This window comes from Scyliorhinus torazame, chromosome 2 (genome assembly GCF_047496885.1).
Source record: "Scyliorhinus torazame isolate Kashiwa2021f chromosome 2, sScyTor2.1, whole genome shotgun sequence".
Lineage (NCBI taxonomy): Eukaryota > Metazoa > Chordata > Chondrichthyes > Carcharhiniformes > Scyliorhinidae > Scyliorhinus > Scyliorhinus torazame.
In genome coordinates this window covers 87,860,171-87,878,182 of record NC_092708.1, presented here as the reverse complement: position 1 = coordinate 87,878,182, position 18,012 = coordinate 87,860,171, and the positions used below count along the sequence as shown (strand labels likewise).

At 48.2% G+C, this 18,012-nt stretch overlaps 1 protein-coding gene across 2 annotated transcripts in view; it reads left to right on the top strand.

The window, feature by feature from the left end:
- Positions 1 to 4,783: 4,783 nt before the first annotated feature.
- The window catches only part of cers6 (ceramide synthase 6), a 512,798-nt gene continuing 499,569 nt past the window's right edge, over positions 4,784 to 18,012 (top strand). For both annotated transcript variants that reach the window (XM_072473656.1, XM_072473649.1), the window contains exon 1: positions 4,784 to 5,205. In XM_072473656.1, coding sequence (XP_072329757.1) covers positions 5,036 to 5,205 — 170 coding nt within the window. In that variant the 5' untranslated portion in view covers positions 4,784 to 5,035. The remainder of the gene's footprint in view (positions 5,206 to 18,012) is intronic.

Below are 18,012 nucleotides of genomic sequence, written 5' to 3'. Positions count from 1 at the left end.
CGGCCGGCGCGAGTTGGCGCATGCGCGGGAGCGCTAGCATGTTCTGGCGTGTTCCCAGCACATGTGCAGGGGGGTTCTTCTCCACGCCGGCCACGGCGGACCGTTACAGTGGCCAGCGCGGAGGGAATGAGTGCCCCCACGGCACAGGCCTGCACGCAGATCGGTGGACCCCGATCGCGGGCCAGGCCACCGGGGGGGGGGGGGGGGCCCAGGGCCAGATCCCCCCGCGCCCCTCCGAGGACTCCGCAGGCCGCCCGCAGAGCCAGGTCCCGCCGGTAAGGACCTTATTTGATTTATGCCGGCAGGACTGGCCGAAAACGGGCGGCCACTCCGCCCATCATGGAGCAGAGGATCGCCGGGGGGGGGGGGGGGCGATTCCGGCAGCCAGCGTTGGGGCGGGATTCACGCCGCCCCCTGGCGATTCTCCGGCCAGGCAGGGGGGTCAGAGAATCCTGCCCAATGTTTATTCTGTGAACCCAGTTAACATTTTATAAACCCACAATAAACATCTTAACAACTACCAACACTGATAACCCCCCAAAAAGATACAGTACTCTATAGATAACCCTTAATAACTTTCCAAACAACATCCATAAGTCAAAAAACCCTTTTAAACAAAGACAGTAGGTTTGCATTCCTTCCAGAAATAGGTATTACTTTGAAATCATCAAGTGATCTGGAGACATTCTTTAGATTGCAGAGAGAACGATCAATACACATATGATTGGTTTTAATGCAGCTCTCCAACTGAAAGCAAAACTAAACACAGAGCCAAAAAGAGCATTCAGCTCCACCCACACAATGACATCACTGCAGCCATTTGATAAATCACATTTTTCTTAAAGGGATATCCACATGACACCCACCATATTCTCCCTCCACCCCCACCATCGATCTGGAGGCAGGGCTTTGAAGAATTCTGCCCTGGGTATTTACAGATAGAAAACTTAATGAAATTCCATAAGAAGGGTTTCCAAAACGTTTCGAGTTGCGGAATCCTTCGTGACTGCCCAAGAATGTCTGGGAACCCCAAGCACTTTCATAATGACGACGCCTTTTTTTTGTCGCAAAATTGGTTGCAAACACAGAAATCAATGTGAACAAATCTTTTCGAGCTCTAATCTTTGTATGTATTAGGAATGAGGAAGAGGCACAGTCACAAATTGTGATGACTGTAGAAATTGTTAGCTATTACATTTATATCTATTGCTGTATTTTTTTCAAAAGTATGAGTTAAGGTTTCTTTCTCCCACATATATCCATCCCTCTCTCCCACACACACGGTCACCTGTTTCTCTCACTCACAAGCACATGTACACACACACACTCACCCCCTCTCTCTCAGACATACACACTCACCCCCTTCACATATGAATACTCATTCCCTCTCTCTCACAACATACACATTCACCCCCTCACACAACCACACACACACTCACCCCTCTCTCTCACACATACACTTTCATCCCCCTCTAACACACATACACACACTCACCCCACTCTCACATGCACACTCACCCCATTGCTTCTCTCTCACACATACATGCTCACCCCCCTCTCTCACACACACTCAACCCTCCCTCACACACACACTCACCCCCTTTCCTCTCTCTGACTCACGCACACACAAACTCACCCGCTCTCTTAAGAAACACATTTGTTGCCCAAAGACTGAATTACATTGTAACTTACGTTGAACAAATTCATAAAATTCATAAACCCATGAAGTAATCAGGGACACAATTTTACATTCTCCTGTTGGTGGGTTTGCAGGAGGTGGAGGAACCCTAAAATTCCTCAGATAATCTTCCCACCAGGCTCCCGCCTGCCCTGACCTCTCTGAAATTTTACAATGGGATAGATGACGCCTAGGCCAATCTGCCGGCCCTTGCCACAATTGAGGCCCTTGAGTGGCCAATTAATGACAAGCTTGCAGTCCCAGTCTTGTCCACTGCAGCTCTGAGCATTGCTGAGACGATGATGTTTCTGGCCAAGCAGATAGGCCAACAGTTTCCTGAGGTGGAACTTATTCCTGACTGAGGGGTGGAAGTCTCGTCTCCAGCCAATTAGCATTTGGTGGAACGTTAAATGGCTGCAGGGCAGCCAGGGTCGCTGAGGATGCATTATCCGCTGACTTTCTGATGCGGGAAGGGAAACCTCACCATTCTAAAAATCCTGGTATCATGTGACAGTCATGTAAAAACAAAAAGTGACAAATAATTCGGCAGGAAACAGGTGGTGGACAGGGTATTAAAAGAAGGAATGTTGAATTAAAATGGAATATAAGTACACCGTTCCTACATTACATGTAATAAAGAATAAAGAACATACAGATGCTTCATTACTTAAGCACTTCACTGAGGACACAAACCACATACGGAATAGGGCTATATTGGTACCTTTCAGTGCTACATCTTACAGGGATGACTTTAGCCAAACCTCTGAGTTGCCTTCATTGCTCTCGTGTGGTGGTGGTAACCAGGTCTGAAATTTGGTAGATTGCAAAAGAGAGTTTCCAAACTTGTCACAAATACTAACTCCTCATGTTTGTGACATGAAGGGAGTTTTGATATGACTGGTATTGTAGACCTGATATCAATCTCAGTGCATCCTTCTGTATTCCTTCTGAGTGGTTTACACGAGGCCAGGGTGTCAGGTAGAGACAGCATATTTAAACAAGGAATGGATGTGATATAGTCAGGTTAGATCAACAATAGGTCATGGACAGGAGTCTGAAAGGGATGAGGGATCTGGGAAGAAAAATAGGGTTTTTTTTAGTACCCTGCCTATTTAGTCGGGTGGAATGAGATAAGTTGGCACAAAGATGAGCAACTTTGTGGGATTCCTACAACAATAGAAAATTCAAGACACAGGCAAGCTTCTTTTTAAACATATTGCCATATGTAACTCAGTGCCTGTGCAACTGGCTCTACAGTTTTATGTGTGGTTAATGGGAAAAACAGGTGATCAGCTAATTAAAATCACTTTTACAATGCCCGGATTTACCTGAATCTGTTTCAAGTTGCTTCTTGCATGGATCAACAAAATTGGACAGGGAAAAATGAGCAGAGATCAAGTAAATCAGATTTTCCCCAAATGGTCCAATTGGTTCCAGCAACTTTTCAGCAGGATCATTAGATCAGTGAAGGCATAATTGTCAAATTTAAATGTGAGTGAATTGTCTTTATCCTATATGCTGAATATAAAAAAAAGGTTGTCAGTGTTTTCACCTGGCCTTATTCTATATGATTTTACATTCAAAGAGTACTTTCATGATCAGATAACACAAAGTGATTCATTTGTCAAATTCATGATTCAGTGGTAACAGGTTCAGTTGTTAACATTCTCGATTCTGAGTCAAAAGATTGTGGCTTGAAGGCTCATTCTACAGGCATGAACGCAACATTTAGGCTCGAAATGCAGTTCAATAATGAGGGAGTGCTGCATTATTGGAGATACTCTCCTTTGAATAAGATGTTAAATTTATTGGGGTGTGAGCAGACGCCAAGCATCTGCACTCACTGCAGTTCAGTTAAAGATATGTTTGTAGATTAGCAGTTTCTTTCCAAGCAATTCAGAATTGTATGGCTGCAAGGTACGCTGAAACAAGTTAAGAAGCAGCTTCTGAAGAAATACAGCCAGAATTTTTGCATAGTTCTGTCAGGATTCAGGTCTTTTCTTTAAAACAGTCTCAAAGATTGTCACTGTAAAGCAAGTATGCCTGAGTCTGCTAATTGTATTTAAAAGTGGATTGAGTTCTAAAATGGTTCTGTTGCTTGCGTACAGGTAAAGATAGCAATTAAGGGTTATTGTGTCACTATATTGATTAACATTGTAAGAAGTCTTACAACACCAGGTTAAAGTCCAACAGGTTTGTTTCGATGTCACTAGCTTTCGGAGCGCTGCTCCTTCCTCAGGTGAAGGAGCAGTGCTCCGAAAGCTAGTGACATCGAAACAAACCTGTTGGACTTTAACCTGGTGTTGTAAGACTTCTTACTGTGCTCACCCCAGTCCAACGCCGGCATCTCCACATCTTGATTACCATTGTTTAAGGGGGAATTGTAAGCTATTTTTCTTGTGTGATATTAAGGATAGTTCATAAAAGTAATAAAGTTTGTTTGAATATACTATATCACTATTTCGTGTGACAGCACTCTTGGAGTGAGGAATCTTTTCTTCACAGTCATACAAAATTAAAATAAAATATTGGGGTTGCTGTTTGGTAACCTAGCCAGCGTTGGGGTCTGGTCCAGGACTGTAATATCCAATCCTGGTCAAAATAGAGTCAGACATTGGATGAGCCAAAATGATCAAAATACACTCCTAAAATTATTCTCTTAGGAATAACAAACAGGAAACAAAATACCTGAAAAAGGCTTTCATTAATGCAAATAAAAGAACACTTCACAAATTTTCAAAGCTTGTAATATGTTAAGTGTTCTCATTGGATTATTGAGGTTTATCCTTAAACATACTTCGTCTTATTCATCCTATTATAATGATCAAGATTAGGTTAGAATTGTTATCATGGTGAAATTAATAATGTTTGTAAATGCACACATTAAGGGGCGGTTATTGGTATATTTTTCTATCTATATCGCTGCCAATCCTGCATAGTGAACTGGAAGATCACATTTTGTTATTATTTATAATCAAAACAATCAGCTTTAAAAATCTGTAACATATGATGCATTGACTTTGACCCGTGGGTACACTTTCCTTTTTGCTGTGGTGAATAGTGTGCGACAGTTGTGGGAGCCAATCACTTGGTGTAGAGTGGATGGTGTGTGTGACACTTCCCATTGGAGGTAGGCGACACTGTGTGTGTGTGTGTGAGAGAGAGAGAGCAGAGAAAGGAGGGAAGGGAGAGGGGGAATCTCTGGCTCGTCTGCAAGACCGACTCAATCAGGCCGAGTGCATCAAGCAGACGAGAGAGGATCAGACAGACGGAACGAGGAGGGATCCAGGCAGCACTCAGCAGCTGCAGGCACAAGCCATCCAGTCGCCCCCCAGTCGAACCCTCCAAGCAGTGAACATGGCAGGTATCCTCGCCTGGTTCTGGAATGAGAGGTTTTGGCTGCCCCACAACGTGACCTGGGCAGATCTGAAAAACACGGACGAAGCCACTTTCCCGCAGGCGGAGGACCTCTACCTGGCCTTTCCTCTGGCTTTCTGCATTTTTATGGTTCGGCTGATTTTCGAAAGGTAGGGAACACAGACACGTCTCAGCTGCTTCAGATCTGCCGAGTATAGGCCTGGCTCTCTAATGTAATATTTAAACTGGCGTTGTTTAAATACATATCCCGTACAATAGTGCTTATCATTGTGCTGTGCCTCCTTCTGTCCTCTGCCGGCAAGATCTTAATAAATATATTGCATTGTAACGTGGCCATTTCAATAGAGCCGAGTGGTGGGTAACGGGGCGAAGCGAGCTCAGTAAACTTGCTACTTGCCCACTGGGTGATATTCCATTGATCGGTAAACACTTCCTCCAGTCTGCAAGCCGCAGCCAGCTGCCCAGGATTCACTTGCAGTGCGAAGGAGATAACCAACACCTAGCCCTACTTAGCCAGGCGAGCGCAATGTGTGCAAAGTATATCCTTTGCAAATAGCGAAATGATAGTCACACGCCGCCTGTGGACCTCACTCCGACAGAAATAGCCCTAAGAAGCCAAATCCAGCTATGTCCTGTGAGTTTAGGCAAGCGCCGTTCGTTCTCATGTGGGAAAGTCGGTGATGCCTCGGTTGTGCAGGGAGCTGTGAGCAGAATTGTCTCATTGGAAATCTTTTTTTTATTCCTATACCTGGGGAAAGCAGTAATAGTTCAGATGTCGAGGTTGACAATTCTCTCAAGGGATTCAGCTGATGCAGTGAGAATGGTTGTGATGCCACCAGGAATGGATCTAACCGGGCAGAGGTTCTAGATACGGACAGTGGTAAAGATAGACTTGGATGGCCATAGTCACAATTTGAGCCTTTCCTTATGTTTCACTTGTGGACCAAGTGGGCCCCATCTTCCCTGGCATGTCCTCAAGTGGCTGAGGGGTGTCCAGATTTTTTGTGCAAAGTGGCAGCTTGAGACTTCACCACTCGGTCAGCTGCCAGGTTCTTTTCTTTTTTAAAAATAATCTTTATTGTCACAAATAGGCTAACATTACAAGTAGGCAATGAAGTCACTGCCATGAAGTTCTGGTTGATGAGGTTATTTGCAATTCAGGAGATCACCCACCTGCTATGGCATTATGGCTCTCACAAAAAGGTGGCTTTAATATTGGCAGGCAAGCCGAGTAAAGCAATATGCAGCTGTCATTGCCACACAACGAGCTTTTCAAGACAAGACCCACCATAGTGAGCACCTTTTAAAGAAAGCACTTCTATTATATTCAAATCAACTTTTTTGGCCCATCGTTCAGTCCTTAATGATGGGCATTGTTCATCCTTCATTGTGGCCAATTGGAAAGATTTGTAAAGTAGCAACACCGAGGATGAGCTTGAAACAGTTGAGTTTTGACAGCCAAAACCATTAAGCCTGCATATATACACATTTGTGCAAATGCAGAATAAGAGAATTTTAATATGTTGGATACCATACAATAAAAAAACTAATGATTGAACGTTTAAGGAACTGTATGCAGTTTTTTATTTTAGATAGAAGATATCATTAATTGAATACAAGCCCTGTATTCACTTGATGCTTTAATTCTGTGGCAACTTTTATATTTAACCAACTCATACTTTCTGATCCGTCCGCTCTATTTCTCATAGCATTTGCAGTGTTCATCTCCACCATGACGTTTTACTTCAGTCTGAGTAAAATAAGCTATCAACCTGCTCGGTAAAATAATTTTGCTTGACATGAGAACTGTTTCTTTTGATTTCCAAGTGTTAGCAATGATATAAATCCAGTAGGACTATTTTCTTCATTCTCTGTCTTTGTTCTATTTGTAAAATTGTGTTAAAAATATGTTTGAGATTTTGTTCGAAATACCAATCAAAGGATATCTTCATGCTTTATTTATGCGAAAGCCACACCCCCTGTCACCTGAACCCCCTACACCACTACCCCCCTCTACAAACCACTGACCGGCTATTTTAGACTTGCAGATCTTGGAATCATAACATTGGACAGCACAAAAGGAGACTATTCAGTCAGCCATACCTGTGCCAGCTCCTTGCAAAGAGTTGTATAATTTAATCTGACGCACCAGTTTTCCTCAGCATCCTGCATTATAATTCTTTTCAAGTGTATGCCAAATTGCCTTTTGAAGGTTCCTGAGGAGTTTGCTTCCATTACCCATTCAGGTAACACATTTTAGATCTTAACAAACCTGTGCAAAGAACTTACTTCTCATTGCCCCTCTAGTTCTTTTGCCAATTATTTTGAATTAATGACAACTAGTTGCAAACCCACTTGCCAGAGGAAACACTTTCTATCTATTTGCTTTATCAAAATCTCTTCTGCTTTGTAGCACAATCAATCACTCACAAGACAAGATGAGAATGAGTCAATCGATGGCTTTATTGCGCAGACTTGTTCCCCAGCAGCACAGTTACAGAATGCGGCTGCTGGGAGAACCCGGGCTCTTATACTCCGCCTTACTGGGTGGAGCCAGTAGGCGGCTGATCCAATCGGGACCCGGCGTCTATCCACCTCTCGGCATCACAGGGTACTGTAATACCCCTAATGCATACCACCACATTCACCCCTTGTTAAAAAAGAACCCGGCGGGGGTAGTGGGCCGTATGGTGGTAGGGGTTTACAGAATCGGTACCTGGGATGCCACTAACACAGCGGCTATGCTCCGATATCAAACTACTAGCACTATTTACAATGCCGCTTTTACTGGGCAACTGAATTATTTACAGAGGCATTTCTTACTTTGTTATAAAGATTCGATGAGTCGAATGGGTGCCCTGGTCGTCCTCCCCGATTGTCTCAGCCCCGGTGGTGATGCAGGCGCCGGCTCGGGCACCGTCGTCTCTGGGAGCGTAGCGATGTCTCTTCCTGCTTCTCTACCCATGGCGGGGCCGGGGGAAGGACCGATCCACCCGGGAAGGGGGCGGCTGTGGGGCGCGCCGGTGGGAGGGAGGGGGTGATTGGTGTTGGGGGTGTGTGTGTAGATCCGGCGGGCGCCAGGTCCCACAGAGAGACCGTGTCCTGTCGGCCGTTGGGGTACGCCCGTAGGCGTACTGAGGGTTCGCATGGAGGAGGTGAACCTTCTCGACCAACGGGTCCGATTTGTGTACCCGCACATGTTTTTGGAGCAGGATGGGTCTCGGGGCTGCCAGCCAGGTCGTGAGTAACGTTCCGGAGGAGGACTTCCTAGGGAAGACAAGGAGGCGTTCGTGAGGTGTTTGATTTGTTGTGGTGCACAGCAGCGACTGGATGGAGTGAAGGGCGTCTGGGAGGACTTCCTGCCAGTGGGGGAATGGGAGATTTCTGGACCGTAGGGCCAGCAGGACGGTCTTCGAGACCGTTCCGTTCTCGCTCTCTACTTGTCCGTTACCCCGGGGGTTGTAACTCGAGGCAATGCCCTTGCTGAGCAGGAATTGACGCAGTTCGTCGCTCAAGAAGGAGGACCCCCTATCGCTATGTATGTAGGCGGGGAAACCGAACAATGTAAAGATAGTGCAGAGGGCTTTAATGACCATGGCCGCGGTCATGTCGGGGCAGGGGATGGCGAATGGGAAATGGGAGTACTCGTCAACCACGTTCAGGAAGTACATGTTGCGGTCGGTGGAGGGGAGGGGGCCTTTGAAGTCCAGACTGAGGCGTTCAAAGGGACGGGAAGCCTTTATTAGGTGCGCTTTATCTGGCCTGTAGAAGTGCGGCTTGCACTCTGCGCAGATTTGGCAGTTCCTGGTGGCTGCCCAGACCTCCTCGATGGAGTAGGGCAGGTTGCAGGTTTTCACGAAGTGATAGAACCGAGTGACCCCCGGCTGGCAGAGGTCCTCATGGAGGGTTCGGAGGCGGTCCACTTGTGCGTTGGCACATGTGCCGCGGGATAGGGCATCGGGAGGCTCATTTAGCTTCCCGGGACGATACAAGATCTCATAGTTATAGGTGGAGCAGGGCAAGATCTTGTCGTTCTTGATCTTGCCCCGCTGTGCATTATCGAACATGAAGGCAACCGACCGTTGGTCAGTGAGGAGAGTGAATCTCCTGCCGGCCAGGTAATGCCTCCAATGCCTCACAGCTTCCACTATGGCTTGGGCCTCCTTTTCCACTGAGGAGTGTTGGATTTCTGAGGCTTGGAGGGTGCGTGAGAAAAAGGACACAGGTCTGCCCACTTGGTTTAGAGTGGCCGCCAGAGTTACGTTGGACGCGTCGCTCTCGACTTGGAAGGGGAGGGACTCGTTGATGGTGTGCATCGTGGCCTTTGCGATATCCACTTTGATGTGGCTGAAGGCCTGGCAGGCCTCTGTCGACAGGGGAAAGAAAGTGGACTGAATTAGCGGACGGGCCTTGTCCGCGTAGTTGGGGACCCACTGGGCGTAATAAGAGAAAAAGCCCAGGCAGCGTTTCAGGGCCTTGGAGCAGTGAGGGAGGGGGAACTCCTTAAGGGGGTGCATGCGTTCCAGGTCTGGGCCTATAACTCCGTTTCGCACTACGTAGCCGAGGATGGCTAGCCGGTCGGTGCTAAACACACATTTCTCCCTGTTGTATGTGAGATTCAGGGCGTTTGCGGTCTGGAGGAATTTTCGGAGGTTGGCGTTGTGGTCCTGCTGGTCATGGCCGCAGATGGTGACGTTATCGAGATACGGAAACGTGGCCCGCAAACCGTACCGGTCAACCATTCGGTCCATCTCCCGTTGGAAGACCGAGACCCCATTAGTGACGCCGAATGGAACCCTTAAAAAGTGATAGAGTCGCCCATCTGCTTCAAAAGCAGTGTATTGCGGTCAGTCGGGCGGATGGGGAGCTGGTGATAGGCAGACTTAAGGTCCTCCGTGGAAAAGACCTTGCACTGGGCACTCCGATTGACCATGTCGGATATGCGGGGGAGAAGGAACGCATCCAGCTGCGTGTACCTATTGATGGTTTGACTGTAGTCTATGCTTCTCCCCGGTCTTTACAACTACCACCTGAGCTCTCCAGGGACTATTTCTGGCCTGGATTATGCCTTCCCTCAGCAGCTGTTGGATTTCTGACCGGATAAAGGTTCGGTCCTGGGCGCTGTACCGTCTGCTCGTAGTGGCGACGGGTTTGCAATCCGGGGTGAGGTTCGCAAACAGGGAAGGCCGGTCGACCTTGAGGGTCGCGAGGCTGCAGATAGTGAGTGGGGCTATAGGACCGCCGAATTGAAACGTTAAACTCTGGAGGTTGCACTGGAAATCTAACCCCAGGATTGTGGCAGCGCAGAGGTGGGGAAGGACGTAAAGCCGATAGTTCTTGAACTCCCTCCCCTGCACCGTGAGGTTCGCGATGCAGAACCCTTTGATCTCTACAGAATGGGATCCTGCTGCCAGGAAAATCTTTTGATTACTCGGGTGGATCGGAAGGGAACAGCGTCTTACCATATCGGGATGTATAAAACTCTCCGTGCTCCCAGAGTCGATCAGGCAGGGCGTCTCGTACCCGTTTATAAATACCGTTGTTGTTGCCGTTTGGAGCGTTCGGGGCCGCGACTGGTCCAAGGTCACCGAAGCCAGTCGCTGTTGCTGCATCGTGGCGTTTTCCTGAGGCCTCATGGGGCCGTCCATCCCGGGGTCCTTAGCCGTCGGCCAAGATGGCGGTGTCCACAGGTCGCACACGGTTGGAATTGGATAAGATGGCGCCGCCCATTGATCGCACATGACCGGAGGAGCACAAAATGGCGGCGCCCATCCCTCCCGCATGGAGTCCGGGACCCAAGATGGTGGTGCACGGTGGCCGCACATGGATCATTGGGGGGGGTTGAGGTTGGGGTCCTGGTTCTCCTCCGGAGATTGCGGCGACCCCCCGGGCCTGGCACACTGCTACAAAGTGCCCCTTTTTGCCGCACCCTTTACAGAGGGCTGAGCGGGCCGGGCAGCACAGTCGGGGGGTGTTTCGCTTGCCCACAAAAGTAGCAGCGGGGCCCACCCGGGTGATCTGGCGCTCTGGCAGCACAGGCCTGCGGGGGAGCGGGGGGTGCCGGGGGTTTGGTCGCGGCGGGGGTCCACGGTGCCCAAGGGGCTGCCGCGCAGTCCGGGGCATAGGCACGGGCGTTCTGCGATGCCACATCGAATGAGGCAGCGAAGTCCCGTGCCTCCTTGAGGCCTACTGAGTCTCTTTCCAGCAATCGCTGGCAAATTTGGGACGAAAGCATACCTGCCACGAAAGCATCCCGAATCAGTAGCTCCGTATGTTCATTAGCCGGAACCGATGGGCAGTTGCAATTTCTCCCCAGTATTAGCAGCGCACTGTAGAATCTGTCCAGCGATTCCCCGGGGATTTGCCATCTCGTCGCGAACTGGTGGCGTGCGTGAACCTGGTTGATGGGCCGAATATAGAGTCCTCTCAGCATGGCGAGTGCCGCCTGGTAATCGTCCGCGTCTTCTATGAGAGTGTAGATTTTCGGGCTCACCCTGGAATGCAGGACCAGCATTTTCTGGTCTTCTGTAGGTACGCAGGCGGCCGTTCGGAGGTATCCTTCAAAACACGCTAACCAGTTTAAAAGTGGCCGCTGAATTTGCCACGGGGGTGCTGATTCACAGACACTCCGGAGTGATTCGGAGTTCCATGTCCTTTAAAGTCTGCGTAATAAATTTTAGCACAATCAATCACTCACGAGATGAGATAAGAAGGAGTCAATCGATGGCTTTATTACGCGGACTTGTTCCCCAGCAGCACAGTTACAGAATGCAGCTGCTGGGAGAACCCGGGCTCTTATACTCCGCCTTACTGGGTGGAGCCAGTAGGCGGCTGATCCAATCGGGACCTGGCGTCTATCCACAAATAGCCTCTCGGCATCACAGGGTACCGTAATACCCCTGAATGCATACCACCCACCACATGCTTTTGAGCAGTTCTAATATCATTAGTGCTCTAAGGACAACAGTCCCAACTTCTCCAATCTGCTGAATTCCCCTCTTAGAGGCAGAGGTTTACAGCATGAAATCATTCTAGTAAACCTCCTTTGTACTTTCATTGATATGGTGCCGAGAACTGTCCAGAATACTCCAGCTGAGATGTTATCATTGATTTGTAAAGGTTTATAATGACTTGCTTGTTTTTGTATTCATTGTTTACAAAGTCAAGTATCCCATCGACTTTCTTAACTGCTTTATCAACGTGTCTTGCTACCTTTAAAGATTGAATGTGTACCCCCAGGCCCTTCTTCTTTCATCTCCCTGCTCCTGAAAATGATTCAATTCAATGATACATATTATACTGTCTCTTCATGTTATTCCTTCCAAAGTGCGCCCTTAAACTTATCTGCATTAAATTGCATCTGCCACCTGTCTGCCCAATTCACCAATTTGATTTCGTCCAGCTGAAGTCGACAATTACAAAATGTAGTAATTGTTCTCAAATTGTATTCTGTATGTCCAAGCCCGGGTTATTTCCTTTCACCCCATGTACTTCTGTTTCCCAAATAAGCCTGTTTTAAATAAAATAGGAAGAATATAGGGGGAAACAGGAGAATGTGAATAACTGGATTGTTCTTCGAAAGAGGAAATGCAGGCTTAATGGGCCAAATGGCCATGCTGTACTGCTCTATAATTCCACGTGGTAATTAACTAATGTCTTTTGAAAGTCCATATACACAACATTGATGGCATTATCAAAAATCCAACTGAGATTTAATGCTTTGAATCCAATAATTAAATTCTTTGCTACTGGTTTAATCTATTAAATGGTATGTTCATAGTCACCTCCAAGTTCCTGACCATTCGATAGTGCTGTTTTCCTGAATCAAAGGAACCTGAACCTATTGATAATTGTCTGGAATGCATTCTTGATCATATGCTTTCCTCCGAACTCTCGCAGGGACTGTTCAGAGTTGCTTCATTCATTTTGTACAATATAAGCAAAGTTTGTTTTTACTTAATTTAGACAATTATATTTGGTAAATAAAAGTATTGAGGATTTGGAATTAATTTCAAATATTTATTTGTACTTTAGTGTTTCAGAACACAGTGTTACTCATATGAACTTCCATGTTTTATCATGAAACTGCCAGTACATGGGAAAATGTTCATGTTCAGTTTTTTGAGAAGGAACTGAAATAGAATGCTTACCTCTGCATTCTAACCTCCAGCACTTGAGGCCAATGTGATTATGGTATCGGTATGTGTAACACTAAAATATTTGGTCGCTATATTCTTGATATATTTAGTCAGTTGCACTCAAGGTCACTTATTTTTCTTTAGTACTTCCCAGTTAATACAACTAAAAATTGGGAATTTCTGTTGAATATAATGTGTATTTAATCTATGGAAAATGAAATCAATCCCATGTCAGAGAAATTACAGTAATTCCATGTTAGGATAGCTAGTTGAATGCTTAACTTACTTGTTCAAAAGATTTTGGAAGTAGTTGTTCTCAATATTGCTGTTAACTTGGTCTGTGGGAACCTGCTTATTTTAGATGATAGTGTACACAGAAAAAAGTTGATTGAAGACTCGAGTTGTGTAAATTTTTGAAATGCTTAATTTCATTATTGAAATGTAAATGGTCTGATGGAAATGCTAGGCAAGGGACTTCCGGGTGCGGCGATGACCAGCTGAGTCGCACGTTTTGGCAGCTCCCGGTGAAACGGACTTTTGGGCTGTTGATAGGAGCCCCAACGGCAATTTTGACGGCTAAAAACACTGTGCGGTAAACCAGAAGGGAATCCCCCCTGGATACGGATGGAAAAAGGAGGAGAAAGTGGCCGGATTGCAGTGGATCCTTTAGAACAGCGGCAAGGAAGGCAAGCAAAAACCAAGATGGCGTCGGAAGGTGGCAGTTTAACATGGGGCCCTGAACAACAAGAGTTCTTGAAATGCTGTGTGGAAGAGATCAAAAAGGAAATGAAGAAAGAGCTGTTGGCCCCGATACTACAGGCGATCGAAGGGCTAAAGGAGGAACAAAAGACCCAGGAGCGGGAGCTTCGGGTCGTGAAGGCAAAGGCAGCCGAGAATGAGGACGACACACAGGGCCTGGTGGTGAAGACGGAGACGCAGGAGGCACATCAGAAACGATGTGTGGAAAGGTTGGAGGCACTGGAAAACAACGCAAGGAGGAACAACCTGAGGATTCTTGGTCTTCCTGAAGGTGTGGAGGGAGCGGACGTCGGGGCATATGTGAGCACGATGCTGCACTCGTTAATGGGAGCGGAGGCCCCGGCGGGTCCGTTGGAGGTGGAGGGAGCATACCGAGTGATGGCGCGAGGACCGAGAGCAGGAGAAATTCCCAGAGCCATAGTGGTGAGATTCCTCCGTTTTAAGGATAGAGAAATGGTCCTTAGATGGGCGAAGAAAACTCGGAGCAGTAAATGGGAGAACGCGGTGATCCGCGTTTATCAAGACTGGAGTGCGGAGGTGGCGAGAAGGAGGGCGAGCTTTAATCAGGCCAAGGCGGTGCTTCATAAAAAGAAGATAAAATTTGGAATGCTGCAACCGGCAAGACTGTGGGTCACATATCGAGGGAGGCACCACTACTTTGAGACGGCGGATGAAGCGTGGACTTTTATTGTGGAAGAAAAACTGGAATGAGCGGGTTATTAAAAAGAACGTTTGAACAAAGTGGTGGGGCGAATGTGGGGGGCAAAGAGTGGGGTTAAAAAGGGGGGAAAGAGGAGTTTTATGTACTAATCCTGCGAGGGTCCAGTAGGTCTTACGAGGAAAGGTTGAGGGTGCTAGGCCTTTTCTCATTAGAACGGAGAAGGATGAGGGGCGACTTGATAGAGGTTTATAAGATGATCAGGGGAATAGATAGAGTAGACAGTCAGAGACTTTTTCCCCGGGTGGAACAAACCATTACAAGGGGACATAAATTTAAGGTGAAAGGTGGAAGATATAGGAGGGATATCAGAGGTAGGTTCTTTACCCAGAGAGTAGTGGGGGCATGGAATGCACTGCCTGTGGAAGTAGTTGAGTCGGAAACATTAGGGACCTTCAAGCAGCTATTGGATAGGTATATGGATTACAGTAAAATGATAGTGTAGATTTATTTGTTCTCAAGGGCAGCACGGTAGCATTGTGGATAGCACAATTGCTTCACAGCTCCAGGGTCCCAGGTTAGATTCCGGCTTGGGTCACTGTCTGTGCGGAGTCTGCACGTCCTCCCCGTGTCTGCGTGGGTTTCCTCCGGGTGCTCCGGTTTCCTCCCACAGTCCAAAGATGTGCGGGTTAGGTGAATTGGCCAATGATAAATTGCCCTTAATGTCCAAATTGCCCTTGGTGTTGGGTGGAAGTGTTGAGTTTGGGTAGGGTGCTCTTTCCAAGAGCCGGTGCAGACTCAAAGGGCCGAATGGCCTCCTTCTGCACTGTAAATTCAATGTTAATCTATGATTAATCTCGGACAAAGGTTCGGCACAACATCGTGGGCCGAAGGGCCTGTTCTGTGCTGTATTTTTCTATGTTCTATGTTCTATGATGTGGTAACTTTTCTCTCTCCCACAGGTGGTGATGGGGGGAGGAGGGGAGGTGGAGGAGATGGGGCGTTGGCCATTGGGGGCGGGGCCAAGTGAGAAGCGCGGGCTTGGTTCCCGCGCTATGATAATCATGGCGGGAATAGAGAAGCAGGAAGGAGGGGGCGTCGCACGGTGCGAGCCGAGGTCACGGGTGGAAGCCGAGGTCGGCCAGAGTTTGCTGACTTCTGGGAGCAACATGGGGGGAGTAATTACGCTAGCGGGGGATCTAGCGGGGGGTGGGGGGGTGGGAGGGGGGAATTACTGGGTTGCTGCTGCTGGGGAGAGGGGGGAGCTGGTATGGGAGAGGATGGGCGGGGGGGCACCGCCTGGGGGAGATACAGCTGCGTGGGAACTGGGTGAGGAGCTGGAAAAAGGTGATGGCTAATCGACAAGGGGGGCGGGGGTAGGAAGCCCCCCAACTCAGCTGATCACGTGGAACGTGAGAGGGCTGAACGGGCCGATAAAGAGGGCACGAGTACTCGCACACCTGAAGAAACTTAAGGCAGATGTGGTTATGTTACAGGAAACGCACCTGAGACTGATAGACCAGGTTAGGCTACACAAAGGATGGGTGGGGCAGGTGTTCCATTCGGGGCTAGATGCGAAAAACAGGGGGGTGGCTATATTAGTGGGGAAGCGGGTAATGTTCGAGGCAAAGACTATAGTGGCGGATAACGGGGGCAGATACGTGATGGTGAGTGGCAAACTACAGGGGGAGACGGTGGTTTTGGTAAACGTATATGCCCCGAACTGGGATGATGCCAATTTTATGAGGCGGATGCTAGGACGCATTCCGGACCTAGAGATGGGAAAGCTGATAATGGGGGGAGATTTTAATACGGTGTTGGAACCAGGGCTGGATAGGTCGAAGTCCAGGACTGGAAGGAGGCCGGCAGCAGCCAAGGTACTTAAAGATTTTATGGAGCAGATGGGAGGTGTAGACCCGTGGAGATTTAGCAGACCTAGGAGTAAGGAGTTCTCGTTTTTCTCCTATGTCCATAAAGTCTACTCGCGAATAGACTTTTTTGTGCTGGGTAGGGCATTGATCCCGAAGGTGAGGGGAACGGAGTATACGGCTATAGCCATTTCGGATCATGCTCCACACTGGGTGGACTTGGAGATAGGGGAGGAAACAGGAGGGCGCCCACCCTGGAGAATGGACATGGGACTAATGGCAGATGAGGGGGTGTGTCTAAGAGTGAGGGGGTGCATTGAAAAGTACTTGGAACTCAATGATAATGGGGAGGTCCAGGTGGGAGTGGTCTGGGAGGCGTTGAAGGCGGTGGTTAGAGGGGAGCTGATATCAATAAGGGCACATAAAGGGAAGCAGGAGAGTAAGGAACGGGAGCGGTTCCTGCAAGAACTTTTGAGGGTGGACAGACAATATGCGGAAGCACCGGAGGAGGGACTGTACAGGGAAAGGCAAAGGCTACATGTAGAATTTGACTTGCTGACTACGGGCACTGCAGAGGCACAATGGAGGAAGGCACAGGGTGTACAGTACGAATATGGGGAGAAGGCGAGCAGGTTGCTGGCACACCAATTGAGGAAAAGGGGAGCAGCGAGGGAAATAGGGGGAGTGAGGGATGAGGAAGGAGAGATGGAGCGGGGAGCGGAGAGAGTGAATGGAGTGTTCAAGACATTTTATAAAAAATTATATGAAGCTCAACCCCCGGATGGGAGGGAGAGAATGATGGACTTCTTGGATCGGCTGGAATTTCCCAAGGTGGAAGAGCAGGAAAGGGTGGGACTGGGAGCACAGATCGAGGTAGAAGAAGTGGTGAAAGGAATTAGGAGCATGCAGGCGGGAAAGGCCCCGGGACCGGATGGATTCCCAGTCAAATTCTATAGAAAATATGTGGACTTGCTCGCCCCGGTACTGACGAGGACCTTTAATGAGGCAAAGGAAAGGGGACAACTGCCCCCGACTATGTCTGAAGCAACGATATCGCTTCTCTTAAAGAAGGAAAAGGACCCGCTACAATGCGGGTCCTATAGACCTATTTCCCTCCTAAATGTAGATGCCAAGATCCTGGCCAAGGTAATGGCAATGAGAATAAAGGAATGTGTCCCGGGGGTGGTCCACGAGGACCAAACTGGGTTTGTGAAGGGGAGACAGCTGAACACGAATATACGGAGGTTGTTAGGGGTAATGATGATGGCCCCACCAGAGGGAGAAACGGAGATAGTAGTGGCGATGGATGCCGAGAAAGCATTTGATAGAGTGGAGTGGGATTATTTGTGGGAGGTGTTGAGGAGATTTGGTTTTGGAGAGGGGTATGTTAGATGGGTGCAGCTGTTGTATAGGGCCCCAGTGGCGAGCGTGGTCACGAATGGACGGGGATCTGCATATTTTCGGCTCCATCGAGGGACAAGGCAGGGATGCCCTCTGTCCCCATTATTGTTTGCACTGGCGATTGAGCCCCTG